This window comes from Taurulus bubalis (genome assembly GCF_910589615.1).
Source record: "Taurulus bubalis genome assembly, chromosome: 9".
Classification (NCBI taxonomy): domain Eukaryota; kingdom Metazoa; phylum Chordata; class Actinopteri; order Perciformes; family Cottidae; genus Taurulus; species Taurulus bubalis.
The window spans coordinates 7,548,992-7,572,976 of record NC_136597.1 but is presented as its reverse complement, the minus strand read 5'-3'; the positions used below and the strand labels follow the sequence as shown (position 1 = coordinate 7,572,976).

General features: G+C 41.3%; 1 protein-coding gene across 1 annotated transcript in view; it reads right to left on the bottom strand.

The window, feature by feature from the left end:
* Positions 1-23,985, bottom strand: part of cdh13 (cadherin 13, H-cadherin (heart)) — a gene marked incomplete at both ends in the record, with an annotated part of 275,810 nt that overhangs the window by 178,960 nt on the left and 72,865 nt on the right. Inside the window, one exon of the mRNA XM_079224117.1 lies at positions 15,229-15,349. Coding sequence (XP_079080243.1) covers positions 15,229-15,349 — 121 coding nt within the window. The remainder of the gene's footprint in view (positions 1-15,228; positions 15,350-23,985) is intronic.

Below are 23,985 nucleotides of genomic sequence, written 5' to 3'. Positions count from 1 at the left end.
ATTTCAATCTCGGAATCCATTAGCATTCGATCTGACGAGGAAGAATCCTCTGGGTGCAAGGGGCTATATTTCTGGACTCTGGCGTCGCCAGCAGATATCCCAACCAAGACTTTATTTTCCTGCTCATTGTTTACAGTCCGATTAGTACCTTGAGATGCGAAGCTTGAGTATGAAATGAGAGCCGACATGTACGATGGGGTTGTTTCACAAGTAGACAGTTCACAAGCGAGTGCCAGGCTTGTCCCGTTGCCTTGATTCTAAGAATGAACGCGGAATCTGTCAATAAATATTATGAAAATTAACCCTCAGGGACGTATCTGTCCACGATCACATGACAATCTAGTCAACGGCTGTTGAGACGTTTCACTTAAAAGCACAAATGTCAACCTCACTGAAGTAATTAAGAAGTATCATCTGGGAGGCATGAATGTCTATATACACAATATTGGGCCAATACCTTGAGTAGCTGTTTACATATTTCACAGAATTAATGAGAAAATTCAACTGCTCTCTGTAGAGCGGAAAAAGTCAGGCGATCACCAAGTCATGAGAATTCGGAGACCATGTCTGTAAAAAAATCATTCTATCATCGGATAGTTGTTGAGATATTTCAGTCTGGACCACAATCCTGGACTGACAGACCACCATTGACACCTAGCATGGCTTAAAATGCTAACAACACATTGAGGGAACATACTAGACCGTGTCGCTCCTCAGTGAGCAGCACATGCTTGCAGCATGCTTCAGCCCTGCCTGTTAGTTCTGACCAGATGTTATGATGCATGTGAAGCACAGGGGGATTTTCAGCTGCATCACACTTGGGCAGTGTGTGTATATATATATATATATATATATATATATATATATATATATATATATATATATATATATATATATATATATATATATATATATATATATATATATATATATATATCAGCATCGTTCCAGATGCTGTGGCTTCCTGTCAGAACCGTGCTATGCTGAATTACCACAGGTAATTCCTAAACAGTGTACATTGGCAATCATAAGAGTTGTTGCACTTTTACTGCATACTAGATCATTAAATTACTGCAGCATAAATTATAATAAATGGTATCTGGAATGCACTTAAATTGCACCTTTCCATCTTACCGGACTAAAAACGCTCTCGGCCTCTCATTCACACACCGACGGTGGCGGAGCAACTTGGGGTTCGGTGTGTTGCTCAAGCACACTTCCACAAGCGGATAAGGGGACCAGGGATCGAACCCTGTGACAATGGAAAATTCTACTTAAGTGTCTGGTTTTGTTTTTCTCAAAGTTTTATTTAACTTGGATATTTGCGATCATAATGCTCAGCCTTGACCAAAAAAAAAGGCAAACAAGAAAGAACCTTGGGCTTATTAGATTTTAACAAGGGTTTCTGAGCAGCTTTTCTCTGCCATAATTACAACGTGTATTTCCCCCGACGGGCTGCAGCACTTTTGTTTATAATCACTCGTCACACATCAGGTTGCAAAATAAGTCGCAGACAGATTCTTCTCCGTCACTCACTGGCAGTCACAAACTCAAAGGGAAGACAAAGTCCACAAAATCAGACTCTCATTATTGCCAGCAGCGCTTCATAAAGAGGTCTGCGGGCAAATAATGATAGGAATTTGCACGTTCCACATTCCTTCCAGAAAAGAAGAACTTGTATCTCACATATGCCTTGATGCAGTAAGTGTCTATTCAGGTGCATGATTTGATTGAGTGGACCTGCCAGCGTTTCTCGGGGACTGGTGTTAAGTAAGTACAGTAGGAAGGTAAACACGGGCAAATAGCGTTTACTTGCATCTAATGAATGGATTCATGTACTCCATCAGTGAGCGAGTCCGCCCAGCAGCTCAAAGACATATACCATTCAAGGTCATTCACAGTAAATAACATGCATACATAACACTGACAGCAGCAGCAAACATCTTTCTGTCTCCACGCAAGCTGGAAATGTTTAGGCCCACAGGCTTGGTCTTTGAAGTTGCCGGTTTCAAGGTTACACCTGCTTAAACAAAAATTAATTTCAATTTCTACTCCAAAAGCCATCATAACGCTCCACAGCCAGTTTTTTTGTGAAAATATCAATGAAAAAGCATCAGCATATCTATGCGATTGAGATCCCCCGAAGCCTTGCTTGACAAGGTTAACCACAGTAACAGATCTGAGGCGAGTCAGCGAGGTTTATTCCAGCACAGCCACAAACTTCAATCACCCTGTATTTGTTTTTCAGTCGCAGCTCAAAACGCTCCATTTAGGAGGTTCCAGAGCAGAGATGGATGCCAACAGATGAAGCATTGCTTCAGTCACATAAAGACAGGAATGCAGACTGAGCAGGAACTGCACATCATCCCTCCATCATTATAAAAACAGATATTATGAGATGATATTCAGTGCAACAAATCAGCACATTAGACAATTGAAGATCTAGTCAGTCATTCATAAGCACCTTTAGTAGTGCCAGTACAATGAACCACATGACCCTAAACTACTCTGCCAGACTCCATGTGAGACAGTCAGTCATCTCATAAAACGGCCCAAACTAACTACTATTCCCTTGATCCGTCAGCAAACCAGCGATACATTCAGTCACCGAGGTACATGACACCGCGATGGTCACCTGATCAATAAACTGCGGATATTCTACCATCAGTCACTATGAAGCGATGACAAATTTCCAGAAGGGAACACAGGATAATGTGTGAAAGTGATTTGATGGCTCCAGACTGCGACCAAATGGTCGCATTTCGCGCCTAAAATGAGACACAGTGCGACTAAATGTTTCATCTACTCGCGCGACCAGTAAATTAGCTTTTTTTTTATTAAATATTTTTGTTGCTGACAAACTTGTTCTACACTTCAGCCCACTATAGTTAGCGGTAATGCCTGAATGACAGGTTTGCCAACCAACATTAACTCCAGAAGAAGAAGAAAGGAGACGAAAACAGAAGAAGAAGAAGAAGGCTGGCCAATGTGTGAGAGCGAATGACCACTGTGATAGGCTAATGTGTGGTAAGAGGCGGGTATTGGGGGTTATCTCGCGAATCCACAGATTTCACATAGCGGTGTCTCCTGTAAACAATGGTGAAGCGGACTATCAGTTCGTACTTTCTTCCTAAACATAATGATCTAGAGAAGACAAATCCCGAGATTGTGTCTGACTCAGATTGTGAGGAAACGGTCGTAGCGAAAAAAGGCAAGAAATTCAGCTTTCGCGATGAGTGGCTGCGCGAGTTCACCTGGCTGAGGTGTTTCAGGGAGACGAATTCAATGAACTGCAAATTCTGCTGTCGATCCCTACAACATGCGGGGAACACAAAATTTGCTGATAAGACTGGCACTACACAATTAAAACACGACACGCTGATCAAACACAACGCCAGTCAGAAACATAAAATGTGCCGCGACCTGTGCAATGAAAGTGCAGCTCCACTCCCAGTAGCTAATTACAAGGGCTGGCCAACACAGGCACCTTATCCCCCACCAAGGGGCGATCTTTTGTAGGAAGTGTTAATGCACAAGTTATGTCTACAACTTGTTCTGTTGTTGTCAGTAGAGCATAAATATTCATTTTGTATTTTAAAGCTGTATAACTGGTGTATGTTATTAAAACTATTGCACAAGTTTATAAGATTGTAGTTTATGCATTTATTTACGCATGTAGCGTAGCGTGCCTGCTTTTTGGTTGTGGACATTATTATGATGATTTGATTCCAGCTGATATGATCCAGATGATATGATGTGCCCCAATTAAGTGCTGTTGTGGCCTGTGCTATATAAATAAACAATATCATAATCATTATTATTGCGGATCAACTTAGTTATTTACCACTGCTTGGAGCGTATTTCACTCACACTATGGTGTGGGTGACATTGAAGTCGATGCATTTTCACAGGTAATATGTAAGGATGTGACAAAAGTGTTTTCCTACACCCACAAATATACCAGGTTGGTTATACATAATTATTCTCCTTCTGTATGAGCCTATTAGGTGTAACAGATGGTGTTCTTCATTTTGGGTTTCAATGTCATAATTATTTCAGCCATCACCAACTCCACCCTGTGGCTTGGGAGGACAGACCCCCCGAGTCGCAGAGAGTACACTGGCAATTTCACACACAGCCCACAAGAGCATGCCAACTTTGATTCTGGAATAAGTAGCCTATTGGAGCCCTTCGTGGCCAGTGGAAAAGTCTGAGCACTGTCTTCAGTGTGTAGATGCAGAACCGCAGCAAAAGGTGTGATATGCATGTGAGTGGGCCTGTGCATCTATCAGATGAGTCCAGGTGGCACCAACATTAGACCTGTGATCATCTATAAATGATATAATTGCTGTGGCCTATGCCTCTTCAATAATACATGCTGTGCTCCCTGAGCGTCTAAAAGCGGCAGTTCACCTGTAGCATATGTGCAAATAAGGTCATGGCTGTTTCGAAAGGTCTATTCTGACCAACGCAGATTATGAGATATTTGCCAACCCATTTAACACGCCAAGCAGAAAAACAAGATGAAAACTTCCTGCCAACTGCAGTAACACCCAAACCTGTCAATCAAACAGCTCGGCACCACGAACACACACACACACACACACACACACACACACACGTATGGTCCAAGGCACACAAATCCACAAGCAAACGTAATTTAACACAGAGGCCGACATCCTGCAACGCACAGGCACCCGGCAAGGCATTCAAGCATTCAGGCAGATCGATAGGCTTTCAGGAAGCCAGTAACACCCAGGTTGAGCCCCCGAGGCTCCGGCCAAGTTAGTCAGCACTTTCCATGGCCACTCAAGAGGAGCCATGCTGGGCTCTGGGCCAAGAGTCAAAGATAGGAAAGTAGCATACGGGTGGGAGCTAAACTTTTGACACAACGTAATTATGTCACTTCGGTGACAGCAGCCATCATTATCTCCTCAGAGAGTGAGTTCACAGTTCACTTGACATGTCTGGTTGAAGGTTCTGTTGAGGTATATAAAGTTAAAAGTGCACCGTCAAGGATTTGGGGGTTTGAAAGATAACCTGTCTGCATTACAGCATCTACACACAGCCAGTGCAGTTCAAGATGCTGTGGGTTTCCATTACATTCAATTGTTATTTCTGTTGCGCCCTTGTTCAATGTCATACCAGTGCTTGCGTTTAGATTTCTAATTAGACCTAATAGTATTACAGACTCCTTGATTTGATGAGCAAAACTGAAAGGAACGTCTCACAAATGAAATCATTCAAATGAAACCATCACAGGCAATCCTGAATCTCCATTCGGGAAAGCACAAAAAACATGTTTCAGATATGTGTTTCATTCCATTAGTTTGAGCGTGATGTGGATATTTTCATCAGGACTGCACGGCCAGAGCAGACCACACGTCTCACTGGGAATAACTTGATGCACAGAGAAGAGATATGGAAGTGGCAGGAGTGCTGGAGACTCGGGATGTTTTACCTTGTTGTGGGAATACTATTTTTTGATGGACTATTCCTTCATTCTGACTGGATAGCTGAGGAAGAAAACGGACAGAGTCTAATAATAAATTGATACATTAACCATGGTAACAAGAATATTAATATTTTAGCAATATCATTTTATGATTTGCAGTTACTTGACATGTTTTTTAATTGAGTGTCAAATATAAATAACATATTAATCTGTTTTATGTGATCTATTAATAAGTCACTGAGAACCATAAAACAATGATTTTACATCTTTGTGTAATATAACAGCAATATATTACAAAGAAACACACAAAATGAGTAATTGTGTGTGTTTTGGTCTACGCCACATCACAAATAGTGTTATACCTCATCTTCTGAATTTATCTTCATACAAATACAAAGCTGTAGATGTTTGAACAAGTGCATATATATATATATATATATATATACATATATATATATATATATATATATATACATATATATATATATATATATACATATATGTATATATATATATACATATATGTATATATATATATATATATACATATATGTATATATATACATATATATATATATATATATATATATATATATATATATATATATATATATATATATATATATATATATACATATATATATATATATATATATATATATGCATATATATATATACATATATATATATATACATATATATATATATGGAGGAGTAACTGAGGATAAACAAAGGTTATTGACATACATCTGTACAGGCACAGAGAGAAATAAAATCTAATATTTGTGAGCTGCCTTTGCCTTCTCAATGAGATTAATAAACCGTTTATTAAGTAGGTCAGGTTTAACCCAAAGAAGGAGCATGAAAATGTAAAATGATCCAAAGCATTTCCAAATCAGAATTACACCTGTGTTCTTTTGGATTGGCTGGGTGTACAAAACACCAGTCTCTGGCTCACCACTTAAACAGATCCTCCCAGCTCTCACCATGGGAACTTTATTCTCTGCAATTTAACCCACCGTTAGTAATTAAGGAGCAGTGGGCAGCCGTGAAGCGCCCGGGGAGCAACTGGGGGTTCAGTGTCTTGCTCAAGGACGCTTCCATGTGCAAACTATGGGGAGAACAGGATCTTGTGGTTTCAGGACGACCACTCTCCCCATCAGCCACAGCCGCACCCAAGACATTTACCAAATAATTGAACTCCTTCATAAAGCACATTGTACACCAGCAGCTGCACCTCCATGTATGTGCAACGCACTTAGCAAATAGTTTGTATACTTACCAACAGTGTAGAAGAATTTCTTGCTGTGTTTCAAACTCTATTTCTTTATCTTTAAATTAGTTGTTTTATTTTAAATTAGAGTGGCTTTTATTGGAGAGAATAAGTATTTATCAGTTATATTCATTTTGATATAATTTTATCATAGCATGCTGGAACTAAATACCGAAAGGAAGCCACTGCATTGAGTCCCATTTCTTGAAAGTGTGTCCAGTATAGTTTATAGAGAACAAAGTATAATCGCAAAACAAAGTTACTTTGAAAGAAAAAGAAACAAATGGAATCTTGGTCATGCTTATAGAAATGGAACCATATCTGATCGGTTTCTCGAATACTGTCACACCAGGAAAGCGCTATTGACGTAATATCCAGTGGTTCTAAACAGTGTTATAAGAACTCAGTGAAGCTGTCTGGACAAATTGATCTCCTGAGTGCATTAAAAAACTATCCAGCACAAAACCAAAGCTTAATTCAAGGTTTTTGTGAGGAAAGTACTTGTTTCCCTCCAAGAGTAGACCATATAGATATAAAAGGACGACATCCTCTTTAGACCAGCCTATCAAGCGAACGGCTTATCCCCAGATAATGATAATGCTGTACAGAAAACAGTTTTAAACATTTAGTCTGGTCCAGACAATATTACAACTTTAGACTGGAAGACTAGAAGAAAGCCTTGTTTACAGATTAATTCATCAAAGCTTATATGAGGAGAGCGCTGCATGAGAAGTTAATGCAACAGTGCATAAAACCGCCTTTTAAACATTGCAGTAAAAATATTTATATTCTACCATGGGAGTTGCCCCAATGAACAAAGGGATGTATCACTTTATTCTGCAGTGGCATGGCATCCCTTCTGGCTTAAAGTTTTTTGGAAAAGGATTTTTCCTCATGCAGGGCAGTTAACTCTGAACGTGCATCGAAGGAATCCCATGCACGTTTGATATCAAAGAAACAGCCAGCCCAAGTGACTCATATGGCTTTCTCTCTTTTGCCCCCTGAGCCCACTGAACTCTTTGAAATATTTGAAAATGGAAAAATAAAAAAACACGGTATCACCACAAGACACTGTCGTGTGCAGGGATGAAATTATGCGGAATCTCAAAATCTGAAAACACTTTGATGCCCGTCAGACTGCACTGCTGCATGGCAGTAGTCAAAGGAATGGGGAACACAAATGCTGCGCAGCTAATTGAAAGGTGACATTACAAATGGCTGGTTCAATCAGAGACACTTACACTACATCGATGAACTCTGCATCTTATGCAAATGGTTATACGGGCGGAGAAGGCTCTTATTTAAATTCCACTTTTAAATAAGTTAAATCAGAGCTATAAAAAGCTTGAGGACGTTGGGTTCATCAGCACACCAGCAGAGTAATAGTGATAAGTGAAAAAGCCACTATGCGCACCTTTATAAATATGACTGGATGTTTTCAGTCAGCTGGTCGACAAGTAACTGATGACGCAAATCTACAAAATGTCCCTTTGCAGATTCCAGGCTGACGCAAATTGCTCTGATTGACTGTGGCCCCTCATCATTTCAGACCATCACTTTCTTTCAGAATCAAGGTGTGCCAACGTCTGGTCAGAATAATGGCATATTAATCTTGACAGTTTGGATCTGCTTGCCAAAAGCTGCTCCCTAAAGTCCTTCGAAGCTGCAATTAAAAACATCATGTTACTAATTGATGAACTGAATTGATGAACTCTTAGTGAACGGCCTGCATTGAATTAAACGTGTGGTGTTTATTTTCCATTCTAGGAGTGCTGTGAATGATGTGTGTTAGACCTGCTAGCAGATGTACTGCAATTTGCATCAGAAATGTAAATTTCTTCCCGGTTAAGTAGGTTAGGCACAAGAGTACAGGAAGGAAGCGAGCGTGATCTTCTTCGGGCGCGTAACACGGAAAGATAAGGGAAAGCGATAGAGTGAGAGAGATAGTTTGTCAACTGATTGCCAACCGCAGCGTGATTGCAGATGGGGTATTGGCACTAATGTATCTGTGCCCCTGATGCCCTGTGATTGCAGCCTCCACAGGGCTGCTGATGCCGGTGTGTGCGCCAGTTGACCACGATGCCAATTTACAGCGAGCAGCAGGTGTGCTGACAGACAAGTGAGATATACATCTGAATGTCAGAAAGATGAAAATGAATATCAAAAGTATAAGCGAGGAGAAGAAAAAAAAACTTTTAGCATCAATACCAGTCACCTACTGTACAATTATTTCCCTCAGGAGTTAGTGAAGAGCAAATCAGAGCTAAGAAGGAGAGTGCATATTGGACTTTCATTCATCAATTAGCCAAACGCATGTGGCTAAATGGTTGTTAATCTTACTTTGTATCTCCTGGATGTCTAATTAGGAAATGGTTTCCACTTTCAATTTACAAGGTCATAAAATGTTGAAAAGAGTCAGAGTGCTGTTCACAGCCTCAAAGTGGCCAACATCTCCGTTAGATCAGGTTTATAAGAGTTCTAGTTGATCACAACTGGGCTTTAGTTTACAACATTTCAGCAATCAAGTTTGATGGAGCATGAAACCAAAAGTATTCAAATGGTCAGAAACCAAACAGTTTAGCAGAGTATGTAAACCAAAAGTGACAGCACCCATAATGTTGGTCATAATACAGCATCTGTTAATGCCTGACCACTTGTTGTGTTTCTTTCCCCCTCAGACTTCTCTTTAGCCATGCCGTCATGTTCCCAAACAGAAAGGATGGTCAAAACAAGAAAGCTAAAAACCCAAGTTGTAATCAACCAGAGCTGAACATCAGATGTGTCTCGCAAATCCCAAAGCCATAAAGCCCATGGATACAGGGAAATGAGAAAAGTGTATTGCAATTTGGCGATCACAATCAGCTGCATGATACCACTATAAGTATTTGTCAGATAGTATTAAAGAGTCTAGAATTCTCTCTCTCTCTCTCTCTCTCTCTCTCTCTCTCTCTCTCTCTCTCTCCCTCCATCATTCTCCAACCCTTCCCTCCCCCGCTCTTCTAACTACCAACAACCAGCAGCTTCCAGTCACAAGTTGACCCACATAAGGTTGACTGGAACTGTGAGCCACATCCCCCGGGGACCCCACATGGATATATAACCTGGTTCACTGCTGTTACAAACAATTACCATGCCCAGTACGCATATTGTATATGTAAACAATGCTAAGCTTCACAAACATAATGACTGTAGAAACACCCACTGACACACTCACACACACACTCACACACACACACACACAACCAGTAATGGCCTTTCCTGTAATTACAGTCATTTATCAAAAGCACACCTTGATTTATGGTCAAATTAAAAATACAGAGGAAAAGAAGCTGCAGGTCCCGGTGACTCCTGCTACAGAAGGTGATGAATGCTGCTCCATTACAGGCGTGAGAGTGGCATGATCCGGATGTGCACCCTGCCGTGCGGAGGGAAGCGAGGAAGAATATCAATCCATGCATCCCGCAGTCTTTGGATGACAGAGTCGTTGTGGGAGGATGCTCGGGGTGGCATGGAGTGGGGTGGTGGTGGGTTGAGGCCAGTGTCGGGCAGGTTAAATTGCCAAAATTAGTAAGTAGGGCAACAATGTGTGGGACACAGCTTTGCTTTACTCACAGTAAAGGGAGACGGTTGACAGCCTTGCTCCATCTCCATACAGGAATCTCCGATATAATTGAATTTTTGCTTGAGTTTATGCAAATACTACAAGAACACATTGAGCTACAGGCCCCGGAACATAATGACATTTTACTGATCTACACCGATAAACAGATGGATACAAAATGCTCTTACTATGCTGACATGTAAATAGAGTGCCTGCTTTACTGCTATTCCTCTTTTTCTGGTGAACATCGGGTAGCTCTATGTCAAAAGTAACAGTGGGGAAATAATGAGTAGGTACTCAATGACACTGCAAAAGGGTTGAGGGATGTGAAGGTTGAAAAGCAGAATGCAGTCAGTGATACACTGACTGGAGATGAAACATGTCCTGTCTGCATACATGGAAGATACATTTGAATGAAGTGTAGCTGAGGAAGTAAGAAGCCTTTAAAGCAGCAAAGAAACCTGAAAATTCCCCTTTCATATACTGCATGATGTCTTTCGTGTGAGTGGAGTGCATTTGAGTGTTTGTGGTGCAACAAATCCCTTGAACGACACTGTTGTGTGCTCCGAGCAGGAAGGACAGCAAACTTCATCACCTAAACTCAGAGAGCGGAGCCGAGTAGGAGAGAAGCAAAATTACCACAGATGAGAGCGCTGTTCCATTTGTCCAATTTCTCTATAACCACTCGGCTTTATCAGAATTCAAGTACTTTTAAATTGCCTCGATGATAAAGTCGGAAGGCAACACAACCGAGAGACAAGAAGCGTGCCAACGTGGAGTCTTCGGAGCTCAAAGCAGTTAATATGCCTCGGGCCTTGTGCCAGCCAGGAGAGCTCCAACTCCACACACTGCTGCCGAAAACAGGAAGAGGAAGTCGTACCGCTAGCAATGCCAAGACTGGAGAAGACCATCTACTTCACGTATACATTCTAAAGTCACATCTTAATGAATTCTAAATGTGAGTGTTGCTTTAGAGAATGCTAAAGGCTGCCACGTTTCAAGGAGTAATCATGTTTGGTGGTGGGATTGTAGAAAAGCTTCACAGAGCTGTGGTCTTCCTCTGCAGGATACAGATAAGGTAGCTCTCCTCATTTCTTCTCCACATTTTATTGGCTGTCAGTGCCGTATGCCCTATAGCCTCCCAGTACACCATAAAAATCAAAACTGAGGTTTGCATAAATGAACAGTAAATAATGTCTTCTTATGAGGGCCTCTTGAAAAAGACATACTACTAGCTGTAAATGTTCATGAAGAAGTCCAGTTTCTCCACAGTAACAGCATTACTGGATTATGAAGAGCAATTATTTTAGACAGGCTGCCAGGTTGGTGACAGCAAACTGCATCAACTTTACAGCCACCCCGGAGAAGGCAGCAGCAAGGCAAGAAACAAACAGCTTGCAAAACTAAGGTGAGCTATAACACCATCTTAAAATCAATATGTCTCCTTGCTGTATTTCCGTGCGTCACGGCAGAACCCACTGAGGGAAAGAACGGAGAAAGTAACTTTTCTGAACTGAGAAACTAATTTATCCTTCAGTAAATGTCATTCACCGGCTGGCCTCCCTAATGCGCCTCGACCCTGTGGAGCCGTCGTTTGGTATTCGGAACACTCCAAAAGAAATGTGGCACTTATTTTTGTCAAAATATGAAGGTGAGACCCGCATTCAAGGAAAAACATTTTATTTTCATGATACATCATCTAGGGACTGTGTTCTCCCCCTTATGGCACTGGTTGTTGTTGCAGTGAGACAAAAAAGAAGAAGAAAAGCCTTGTGTTGAACTGACAGCATTGAATTTACATAGAATAAACGATCAACTCTGTTGAGCACTGGTTTTTCATGAATTGGAGTCCATTTACTAATTTATTCATTACTAAGCAGAAATGGCAGACCTCACCACTGGGTAAAACATCTCTTACACCTGAATAAACTCAACTCCTTGGTGAAAAAGCAATTTCCAGGCTTTTCTATTAAGCCTTTTAAACTTTTAAATTCATTTCTGCTTTCTTCACAATGGTTTTTCCAATTGAGCTGTAGGCTGTGGACACGGTGAGGTTAATTGTGTAACACTTCAATCTCGCAGTGCAGATGTACCGATTTTAGTTTTTCAGTGTCATTCTTCATATCACATCCAGATACTTGGATGAAAGCGAGTTTCATGTGAAAAGTGTTAATGGGTTGAGTAGCAAAAATAGATGGTTAACCCTGAGCGTGCATCAGGGCAGTTTTACTGATTGAAAGATGACACCACTAACAGAACACAGGCCGTGCATCTCATCTTGTGTGGATGAAAACGTGCCTGTACGTTGTTTGATAAATGTATACTGCTTGAAATTATGAGTCGTCTGAGGTCACTAGTTGAGAAAGAGTCGTATTCTCCATCCGCCATTCCCGAACAACCCTTTCCCATTTGCAGAAAAGAGCATATTTCTATTTTCAAATGCATCAAATCTTCATGCAAGCAGTTACTTGGTGAGCGAGAGGAGATGGAGGACAAACAAAACAGGGAGACAAGCAGCAAAAGCCAGAGCCAGAGAGAGGAAACGCTCCACAGGTGTGATGGAGTGACAGACGGAGCAGGTGGAGCACCAAGAGTGAGAAGGCCAGAGAAAGAGTGGATGTTAGTTTCTCGGATACTGCCATTAGACGAGATGGATGTCCTTGAACCCGGGTCTACGCCAACAGGTATCTCGTGCTAACAGACCGCCCTCCGCTGGTAATTACACAGGAAGGTCTACAGCAGGTGGCACAGGGCTGAGCAGAATTTACATAAATCTGCATGTGTCACTGGGCCTGGCTTCAGCCTCTGGCACTCAGTATGAATCATGCTCACACTCAGCAGACAATTTGTTCAAATTTAACAAAATGGATGGAAGGTAAAACAGTATCAATACTCTCTCTGAAATTCATACATACTGGGGAGTGCAATGAATTATTATGCTTGTAGTAATGGCTTTTGTTGATTATTTAAAATCACACACGAGCAAGCAATGCCCAAAAAACAGACATACACATACTGGATTTACTTTGATCACTGTTTTGAAGCTAACGCACTCATAATTGATCTAGCCATCCAAGTATTGTAGAGAAGTTACCGACATAATCAGAGATATCAATCAAGTTGAATGCTGAAATCATGTGCCTTATTTGCTTCCTTTGTAGTTTGCTTTCAGATGGCGTTTTCTCTTTCTTTTTTATCATGATCTCATTGTTTTACGACGCGCCGCTCAGCTTCCGCTGTGGCATTGTCTTTGTGTAAGTGCTTTGAATTTTAAAGAGACACTTAAAGTGATCAAAAAGCATATAGCATTTCTGAGAAGACAGAGAAAGAGTGTGTGTACAGTATATGCGTGACCACTGGCACGCCTATCTGGCCGCCTATAACTTGTGAGCAGCGGGACCCCACATGGTGAGAGGTGATTCTGCTGACAGGAGCATATTCAAGGTAATAGAACCACTCTGTCGCCTCGGAGCAGAGCACTAAAGCAGAACTGAGTTCTGTCTCCTACTACACGCGCCGCTGAACCTCCAGATGACAAAATGCCTCACTGGCTGACCGAATCAAACACAATAAAGCCCAAAGAGAAGATTGAAGAAGAAAATGCTCAGATTTGTCATGTTTTGCCGTCTAGGTCGGAAATGATGTATTTTCAGTTGGAAAAACTGTCTGACAGTGGAGTGCCACTTAAAAAAAAAAAGTGCTGTATAAGAACACCTCTGTACGCACTGCATGACCTTCCGGCCATGAAAGAAGTAAATGCTTCGCGTCTGTGTATGTAAATATACAGTGACATAATGTGCATGTCACTGAAGCAGCTAATGATATTCTACCAATGTAGCCTCGTAACGTGGAGGGCAACACACTGGGGGGATGAAATAAATAAAGAAGTGCCTGAATAATAATGAGAGAGGAATGAAAACATGTTCCACAGTAAACGACAGACTGCATCAACAAACTATAAATGATTCCCATTTGAATTTCCATATTTCCATTGTATTTCATCACATTGTACAGAAAAAACAACAACTCAGTGAAAGCGAATGACTTATTCAGTGTATGAATTAGTGAAAGCTTCCTTAGCTTTGAAGTAAAACTACGGTAAGCGGACTGGACCTTGTCGATCCCAGTGGAGAGACGTGCCGGCAGCCATAACGCTCAACGCTAGAGGAGCCGACTGCGAGCCAGCAGATACTACTGCTGATCTCTGTGGAGACGGAGCTCAGTAGATAGACACTGCCGGAGGCTTCCAGAGGGGCAGACTTGACCAATAAGTTGTGGAAGCAAAATGGAGTTGGGATTGGACATCTGTGCACTCAGTTTCGCAATGCAGGAGTCTGCTGGCCACCGCAGTAACAAAAGGGCGACGAGGCTCAGATGGAACTGAGCCTCCACGACACTCTGCGAGCCTTCGAGACCGTCCTCTCAACTCCCCTTTAAAAATTTTCATGTTTATGATTATAAACCTACTGAGCTCAAACACAGGTTTCTGCAAAAAAAATGAGAATACAACTCCGGGGCTGTGGGGGTCTGAGTTCTCAGGAAGGCCAAGTCAACTCGAGCATGGTAACTGGTGTACCGGGACGGAAAAGCTCCGGCAGAGCAGTCGCAAGCCAAACAACACACACACGCTTAACTGAGCAGCCCAAAGCTTTGTTCAGGGAAAGAACAAAAGAAGTAAAAAAGACTTTCGGAAATATCCCCCAATCAAGGGGAATAATTCATTTGCAGACATAAATGATGTTGCTGTTGTCTTTGTAGTGTGAAGACAACAACCAGTTCGTAAATAGAAGTCGCATGAATTCTAATAAATGTCTAAACCAAAACAACACACACGCACACACGCACACACACACACACACACACACACACACGGAAATTTGTATAGTGGAATTTACTGACCTTGTATAAGCGCCTGGCCTTTCTGGAAAGCTCCAGTGAACGGCACCTGGTAGTGTTTGACCTGGAAGCCTGGTGCACAGCCCTCATTGCCTCCGTCCTCTTGGCCGCCCACACGGATAACCTGCAACACACAGAGCAAAGGACAGGTCAAATCAGTGCACATGAACACCCGGTTTTGCGTGACAAGGGGAATGATTAACTATATAAATAAGATTTCTTCTAAAGCCCTCATCCTCATCATTCCTAAATAAAACAACATAAGGCTGGAGGAGATGTATAGATGTGCTAGGACAAAGAGACATCTATACTTCAATTCGCAAAAAGTATTATTGCATATGAAGAGGCCTTCCTCAATCCAGAGAGTTCATGTTTATTATCTTACACATTCTTCTTCAATGGCAATACTTATATACATGTAATAAAAAAAACAAGAAAGACACACTTGTTTCAGTGTCAAAGCCAAAACGGACACTTTGGGATTCAACCCCATAATTGTGTTTGGTGATGGGTGGATCAAGTTTACGCTTGTGTTAAATAAAAGACAACTATGACTTGATTCAGGTTAGATTTTTTTTAATAATGTGTTCAATAGCTTCTCTGTTTTCCTCTTAACACTGTGAAGGGAAGGCTACGATGTCATTTGGCTGTTATTTATAATTTTAGAATTCAAATTAAAGCAGACTCAACTCTCAGCAACACCGTCTTTCTTGACTTTTCATTGACCCATTTTCACTACAAGTGAAATGTATTCATTTTATAAAATTATGCAGCACTTTAACCCCTCTTTAAAAAAAAAAAAAGGTGGGTGTTTCCATGGAAACAGACTGTAAAGTGCGGTGCCTCAACTGATTCTCAGATAGACACCAAACATAGTTTTGGTAGGAGCAAAAATAGCACATCACGCTGTATGTAGATAGGTGATGCATTAAGTCAAAGATATGTACCTCATGCTGCTTCTGTCGGATTGTTTTTATTTACCATCTTCGTATTATTTTCAACAGTAGAGCATTTACAAAAGCAGCTCAGTTTTGATTTCTGCGTGTAATTGTAAATAGCAATTTTAACAAGTCCCATTACAAAAAGAGTAGTGTCAGAGTTTAAGAGGAATATAATTCATCAAATAATGAACTCATGTGGAAGTTCACCAACATATTAATGGGCTTCTTCACATTCTGAGGTTCGGGGTTGAACTGGAAAATATAGGGAGGTTGACTGTGTGCTCTGTGGTTAAAACAGAGAACATGCTGGCTCAACTAACTTGTTACTATTAGTAACCAGGGTAGTAGTGTTACTGCTAACCAAGTTTAATTTAGCCCCGATAACTCACTAGCGGGAGGTTTGCAAGTGAGAATCTATTGAACTTTGTTTGTACCACATTTATGTGTACGCTTACATGCATTGTATTGCTACTTGCTGAAAAACATCACAAGGTTGTCCTGTCATTGAAAAACTGGAAGACCTCAATCAGTACAATACTGTACGTAAGTCTTTGTCCCTCCATAGTCAAGCACTGAAACACATTTTTGAAATACAATTGTTACCCTTGTGTCTCACCAAAAGCACCTCTTTTTTAATTTATTTTTACACAAAGGAAAGTGGACGTGGCCTCATCTTTCAGGGGAGGCTCAGTGAATGGAAGAGAAACATATATTACATTAATTATCAAAAGATCAAGAGATCACATATAATAGCAAAAATATGTGTGATTTGGTGAAAGAGTTTCAGGTTTTTACAATTTCTTATTTGGTGTCGTCTGAAGTTATGGCAAGCTCGGCTCAATTGTTGAGTGTCTGTGGGATCACACAACATAATCATGTTCCCGCAGGCATCCAAGAATTGAGTGAAAGTAAGGAGGTTATGAGGCACATTTTTCCAAACTTTGTCTGTGGCGAAGCTGGAAAGCCAATAATGAGAGGCTTCTAGGGGAAGCGTTTGCCGCGGTGAAAAGCCTCGCTAATGTTGTGAGCGAAAAGCGGTGAAGAGATGGAGAAAGGTAACCTCCCATGTGGCTCATCCATTTGTGTGTAAGTAATAACTGCTATTTGGCATCATTGTACTATCCAAATAACTACTTTAAAAGCAGAGCTACATGTGGTAACATGCTACGGGTACTGCAGCCCTAACCCTAGACAGGGAAGCTTGATGATTTGAGCACACAGACAAACCCACATGATTTTCTGAAAACACCCCCGTCCCTGCAGTATGTAGGTCAGCCTAGCATTGTGTGCTGAGAGACAAATTGGTGAAACGCGGAAAGGAAGCCGAGAGTAAGGAGGTGGAGGGACCAACTGATCATTAACAGATCAATCAGCATTATAAAAAGGTTTCCATATGGGTCTGAAGTCACAGGGAAAGGGGAGGCATGATAGATGGCGGAATTAATACCTTTGTGCTCACCGTCAAATTTACAACATCACATTCCACCCTCACTCCTCGGGAGATTGTGTAAAATGTCCTATGTTATTATGAGGAAATGGTGCATTTAGAACTGAAAATGTAGGACGTGAAAATATGGACCTACAAATCAACAGTTTTTACAAAAAATCAGATGAGGCTTTAATTAGATTCACACAATATGGCGTACGTGAGGCCTATCTGCTAAACTGAGCCATCCGTCAACAGTGTCCACCAGTGACATCCCACCTGCTCATCCTCTCATCTCTTGACCCTTCCTTTCAGAGACTCCCCCAGAGATATCAAGAGTGCGTTGACAAGGAAAGTAACTGGAAGCTGCTGTCTGTCACAGACTCATGATAAATAACACACGTGCATATTACCCTAATAAAGGAGTAGCATTGTCATTTAGAAGAAGAAGAAAAAATGCCGTTTCAAGGAGTCTTACGAAGATTGATATCAGACTCATCAATTACATACAGAATCAAATTGTTCTCATCATGGAGCACACGAGCTGTGCAAGAATCACTCAAAACTGTCGTCTTTCTCAATAAGCTCTTTCAGTGTAAGACAAAGGACACCGAAGGGAGACTTTGCTCAGGCTCATTCATGTCACCTGTCTATTATACGATGGTCATTGTCATTACATCAATATCACTAAAGTACAGATTTAAAAGAAAGTTTACAACTAAATAACAGTGATTTATGGCTATTCCACTTCATTTTATTAGAATCTGATGAAACCTTAAACATGTTCCAGAGTTAATGGGAAAAATGACAGACGATGTGAAATATCGCATTGGCTGTGCAATGATAGTTATATGACAAGTCATGTAAGTTCCAAGACATTCACACAGCCGCGTTTAGGCCGTCTATGTAGATCTGTCTGCGTGATGAACAACCTTTGGCAGACGTTCAGCCACAGAGGTCATTACATGTAATGTCCCTGCAAAGCAATCACTGCACCCAGGGGACTCTGTGTTTTTCCTGCAGGTGTCAGAACGGTAATTCACTTCTAACACGAGACTTCCTGACATGAAGGGCTACAATGCTTGTCGGCCCATGAACTCGATCAAGTTGACTACGGGGCCAGAGGCCGGTCGGCATGGCAAGGGGAAGAAACATACACGCACAAGTGTATACCTCCAAACACACCACACGTATCTCTCAGCAGGAGTCAACAACATCCATTAATGTGGAAATATTACAATTCAGCCCCGGCGACTCACAGCAGGACAGCGAAAGCATTAGGGCGACGCATTGCTAATGACAATGTTGTTAGCAAAGAGGACTCTTATTGTGGGAAATATTCTAGTCAGGGGACCACTTAAAAATGTACATGACATGTGAAGGTCATACCATTCAAGTCTAGCAGAATGAATTGAGGCACTTTAGCAACAATGTCCATCTTTTTAGCGCTCGGAAGAATCTCTTTTACACAAGAAGAATTAATTAAAATATAATCTCAAACGACGAGAGACACATTGTGTGGGCATTAATTTACAGAGGCAGAGCTATATCAGGGCTTTCTTCAAGTTTTTGTATTTGTGTTTGTGTACATGCTGGTTTCTGTGGACTTTTATTGTTTTCACGCTCAGACCGTGATCAACCCACAAGAAACCATCTGACCCATGCATGGATTGAACCTTGTCCACGGTTTTATGGAGAGTGGGATTTAAGTTATCTCCACAAAAGGATTGGCGTTCAATGAATGCAAACATCCACATTAAAATGTAAATGTTCTAAATTTTCACTTTTATCATCTGTGATGATAATGTCAGTTAAAGTTTGTCTTTCACAGTGTGGTAGCTGTATAATAGCAGGAGTCTTTGCAAACAAATATCCCATAAAATAGAATAGTACAATAAATACTGCCATGTCTAAAATGTTGAATATTTTGTGTTGAAGACGTGTTGGTTTAACTTCATGTTCATTATGAGTCAACGGAGATTATATTTGTGATTATAATGTATTTCCTTATAGACAAACATGTGACCTGAAATCTGAACTTCTACCTAATAATCTGTCAAGTCGTTTTTTTTTTTTATACAATCCTCATGACAGGCACCCGCTGTTCTTAAACCTGCTATAACTGAAGTTTCGGCCACTTGGAGGCAATTAAAGCAAGTTGAAATATCATAGACTTTTAAATGATGTGGTAAACTGGTTAGCAAACAGTTAATTATTTACACATCCAGCAGTTACAGAGCGACAGGAGCATTCATTATGATTCATGTTTCTGGCCACCTGGTGAATGTAAATCCAATATTTCAATCTCCTGTTAGCTCCGTTTTTGGATTCCACAAAGGGGATGAAGGAAGCACAGAACTCACAAACCTACTAATGGATTCAAGAATAATAATAACTGGTGCAACACAGTTCTGTTGTAGGCGCTATAAATGATGCCAGTCACTCCAAACAGGCTCCGAGCCCTTGAGCTGCTCCTCACTCATCCCTGTGGTTTCTACCTGCTGACTGCTTATTCCTCCTTCATATACTTCATATCCCAGTGACATGTGTTAGCTGGGTTCTTATCCCTTGTGGAATTCCTGCTGATTTTGTTAGCGTTTTGCCTTGATACATATAGAAAGTACCACTAAATGCACTGCACAGTCAACCCCAATGGCTTTTCATTTGTGATGAGAGGTTTCCTGACTATACTGATCAAAATGTGCAAAATAAATTGGCGGTAACATGGTCCAGTTAAAAAAAGACCATGGCCTTATTTCCCATTAGACAAATGGAAAGAAGGGTTTGTAATCCCAACATTGAAATACAGACAATGCTCAGGACTGCCAGTTGCAGGCCAACACATGCACGCAGAAACAAGTCACACATGCACGGAAAAACAATGTATGTATACAAATCCCAACTTCAATTTCTACTGAGTGGGAGACATTAATTGATTTATGTGCGTTTCAGCATCAGTATCTTGCCCGTTTGATGTCTCTGTGAAGGCACCGTTGTTCTGCAGTGATTGGCTCGGTGTGACTTAAACAGAGCAGAGCGCTATATAGAGGGATTACTACGGTCCAGTCTCGCGGAAACAAAGAGCCTCGGTTGCACGAAAACAGTCTATCCAGCAGGAACAATTATCATGCTCGAGCAATGCTGGACCCACAGAAAATTGTGTATTGTGTACCAGCTTAATGAGATGATCGACACAGAGCCAAAAAGATAAATAAATCTGTAAGCATTTAGCGGGATGTGGGGACAAAGTGAGGGAGGGGGGTGAGGCAAACTGCAAAAAGGCCGGAAATCCAGAAGTGTCAGAGAGCAGGATCATTTCTATCTGAACCATTTGGGTCCAATACAGTCAGATATAAATAAACTTACAGTACACATGTCCACCTGGCATCCTATTTCCACTTTAATGTATTATTTCTGAAAATAACTTCCCCAATGTGAGACATAATTCTGCTTAAAAAACATCTAAAATAATGCTATTGTTGAAGTAGGTTACTGATACTGATACCTACATCATTTCCCTTAGTAAGATATAACCTGCAGCCTTCCCGATGTAACCTTTCATCCACACTGCCTTGTTCCAACTATGTCCATTTAAATCAACTTAAACCTGAATAATATTCATGGTGGCTAATATTCACAGTAGTTCTGGTTCAAGTGTCTACACACCTTTCGAAATGAATGCGCTGGTTAGATCAAATGAAAAATTCTGTTAACTTGAATATCTTACAACAACAAGTTGAGCCCCCCTTACACTGCCCCTCGGACCTTACTGACACATACAAGGGATCTTTCCCACTTGCTATTCAACACTACTTCAGGCTGCGGCCGGCACCGCAGATGGCCTCTCATTTGATAGTAAAAATATTGATTTGGATTTGGGGACCACAACGTCTCTGGATGGCAAGCTAGTCTTGTTGTTATGTGGTCAGATACAATGTATAAGTGCCCATGCGGTATAAGCAGAATATTTCCCTTTGAGGTGTCCTTTATCAGGACATTTTGGACTCCACTAAACGTCAGACTTTGCTGGCCTCCACGTCGCCTATTAATTCTTGATAATGAACACCTTGTCGGGAATTATCCCTGATCTAACTTTCCTAACCATTTATCCATGACCTATCGCTATGTATTCATTACATTTATTTATGACCTATAGCTATCAACCATTAATCCATTACTGCACTAAACTATTTTATCAAGTGAGTGGAGCAATCCCGCAGTCTTTCCAGAAGAAGTACAAGTACCCCTGTTTGGGAATCACAGACCTCGATCACAATACAGCAAGAAGTAAACAAAAACGGAAATGGAAGGAACCCTGCAGGAGGGAGAAGAAGACATGGGGGCTGGTTTTAGATCAATTTTGGGGGGACAAATAAATACAGCAAATTGACAGCAAATTGGGGTGCAGGTCTTTAGGTTTATGTTAGCTCTCTAAGTGCAGCTGAAGAATGCTCAATCAGGAGAGAAGATCCATACACATTACCTCTAGCATTTAGATACTGCCGTCCCACTATCAGGTCCATTCCAAGCAATAGTGAAAAAGTGCAGGAAAGAAACATACCAAGATATTAAAAGTATATATTAAAACAAAATAAAGACTACTAACGTCACAATGTCAGTGCTTTGGCAGTATGATTAAAGTGAGAAAGGCAGATGACCAGAAGACATGTCTGGGTAGCCTCTGGTGGCTGTTGTAGCGGTTCATTCATATTCATTCGAGAGGAGCAGCAACACGTCAGCTCATCGACTGAGAGTTTGACAACTGATGCGGTTCAAGTGTGAAGGACCAGTCAGGTGATTAAGGCAATGACTTGGCAGAGCACACAGTAAATGTCACCTCTGGCGGAAATCAATACCGCCTCAAGCATCCACAGTGCATCTGATATATAGAGCTGTAGAGGGCCACTATGCCTGATATTTGCCGTGGAGAGTAAGAGGAACTGCAATCTCAGTGCAAGCATTTGACGAATAACGGAATAAACATTCGATGGGAAGAGCAACGCATGTGTCGTCTGGCGATGAAATCCATTTTATTAGTTTAAATGTAGCTTGTAATTTGGCTACTTGTGAAACTAATCGGTCGTATACGTTATGTCTCAACTCCAACTTCAGTCTTGCATCGAAAGTTGTTAATCTGACTGTTAATAATGAGCAGCACACAAAGGAGAAAGTCTTGGCGTGGATATCCGCCGGCTACACCGGAACCCCCAGAAATATAGCCCCTTACCCCCAGAGGCTGATCCGTTGTCAGACCAATAGACCAATAAAGGGACACAGTAGGAAGGTAGATTGAGGAAGGCATAGGAAAGAAAAGATAACACATTTCTGTTAGAGTCTGTGTCTTTCATGCATTCTAATGTCTTTATTATTTATAATTTATTTCAGTTTGCTTTTTTTTATTGAGCTGCACACGGCAGATGCCTAAAGAACCCAGACATTGGACAGTCCATCTACTGGGATTTATTGTAACACTGTTTGTGTCTATTCACCCTGCAGCTGTCTCTTGTTTTCTTGTTTTCAATTACTGATAATACGTATTTAAACCCAGAACAATTTAATGTACAGAAGACATTTATGAAATGTGGGACTTTTCTGTTTCTTTTCTGTGGAGCTGAAGAAGAACTACTGTGAACTTTATACTTTATTACTTCTGAAGCTGATGTGGATCAACCTTGGTTTACAGTTATATGCTGTATTCTGTGTGTGTGTGTGTGTGTGTGTGTGTGTGTGTGTGTGTGTGTGTGTGTGTGTGTGTGCGCATGCATGCTGGATAGTTTGCCAGCTATCCAGCCAGTCAGCCAGACAGTCTGCCAGTAGCCTGACATTTCATCCAGCCACTGTCTCTCCCTCCACACTCTACATTTCCCTTTCCCTCTAAGTCTTGCATTGCCTCGGTTTTCCATCAAGGTAAATGTCAGTGCACACACCTTAGTATAGGTCTGGCTGACCCATTCAGGCCTGGCTACATCCATAGCCCACGATAAAGCCAGGGAGAGAGAGAGAGAGAGAGAATCAATCAGGCTGGGCCTCAGACACCTGCAGCTGGCAGGTTAGCCAGGCATGGAGAACCTGAGTCAAGAAACCATCTGGTTCCCGGCCCGGGCTGCCGAACCCTGGCCACAACTGCTGGGCCTGTAAAACAACACTGGAGCAGTAAACACACAGCCACGCCATAGAGGAGGAGCAGCTGAGCCATGGGGGAGGAGAGAAAACCCCCAAAACATCTTTGGTGCTGGTAGGCTGTGTTTTGTCCCTGTGTGAATACCGCATTCAGAAACCAATAAAGGAGAAAGCCAAGTCACAAGGGAAAGGAAGAGGCAGAAAGACATGAAGAGAGGGAAATAAAGGATGTGGAGGAATATTTACAGGAAGAAGACAGGATGTGTGTGTGGG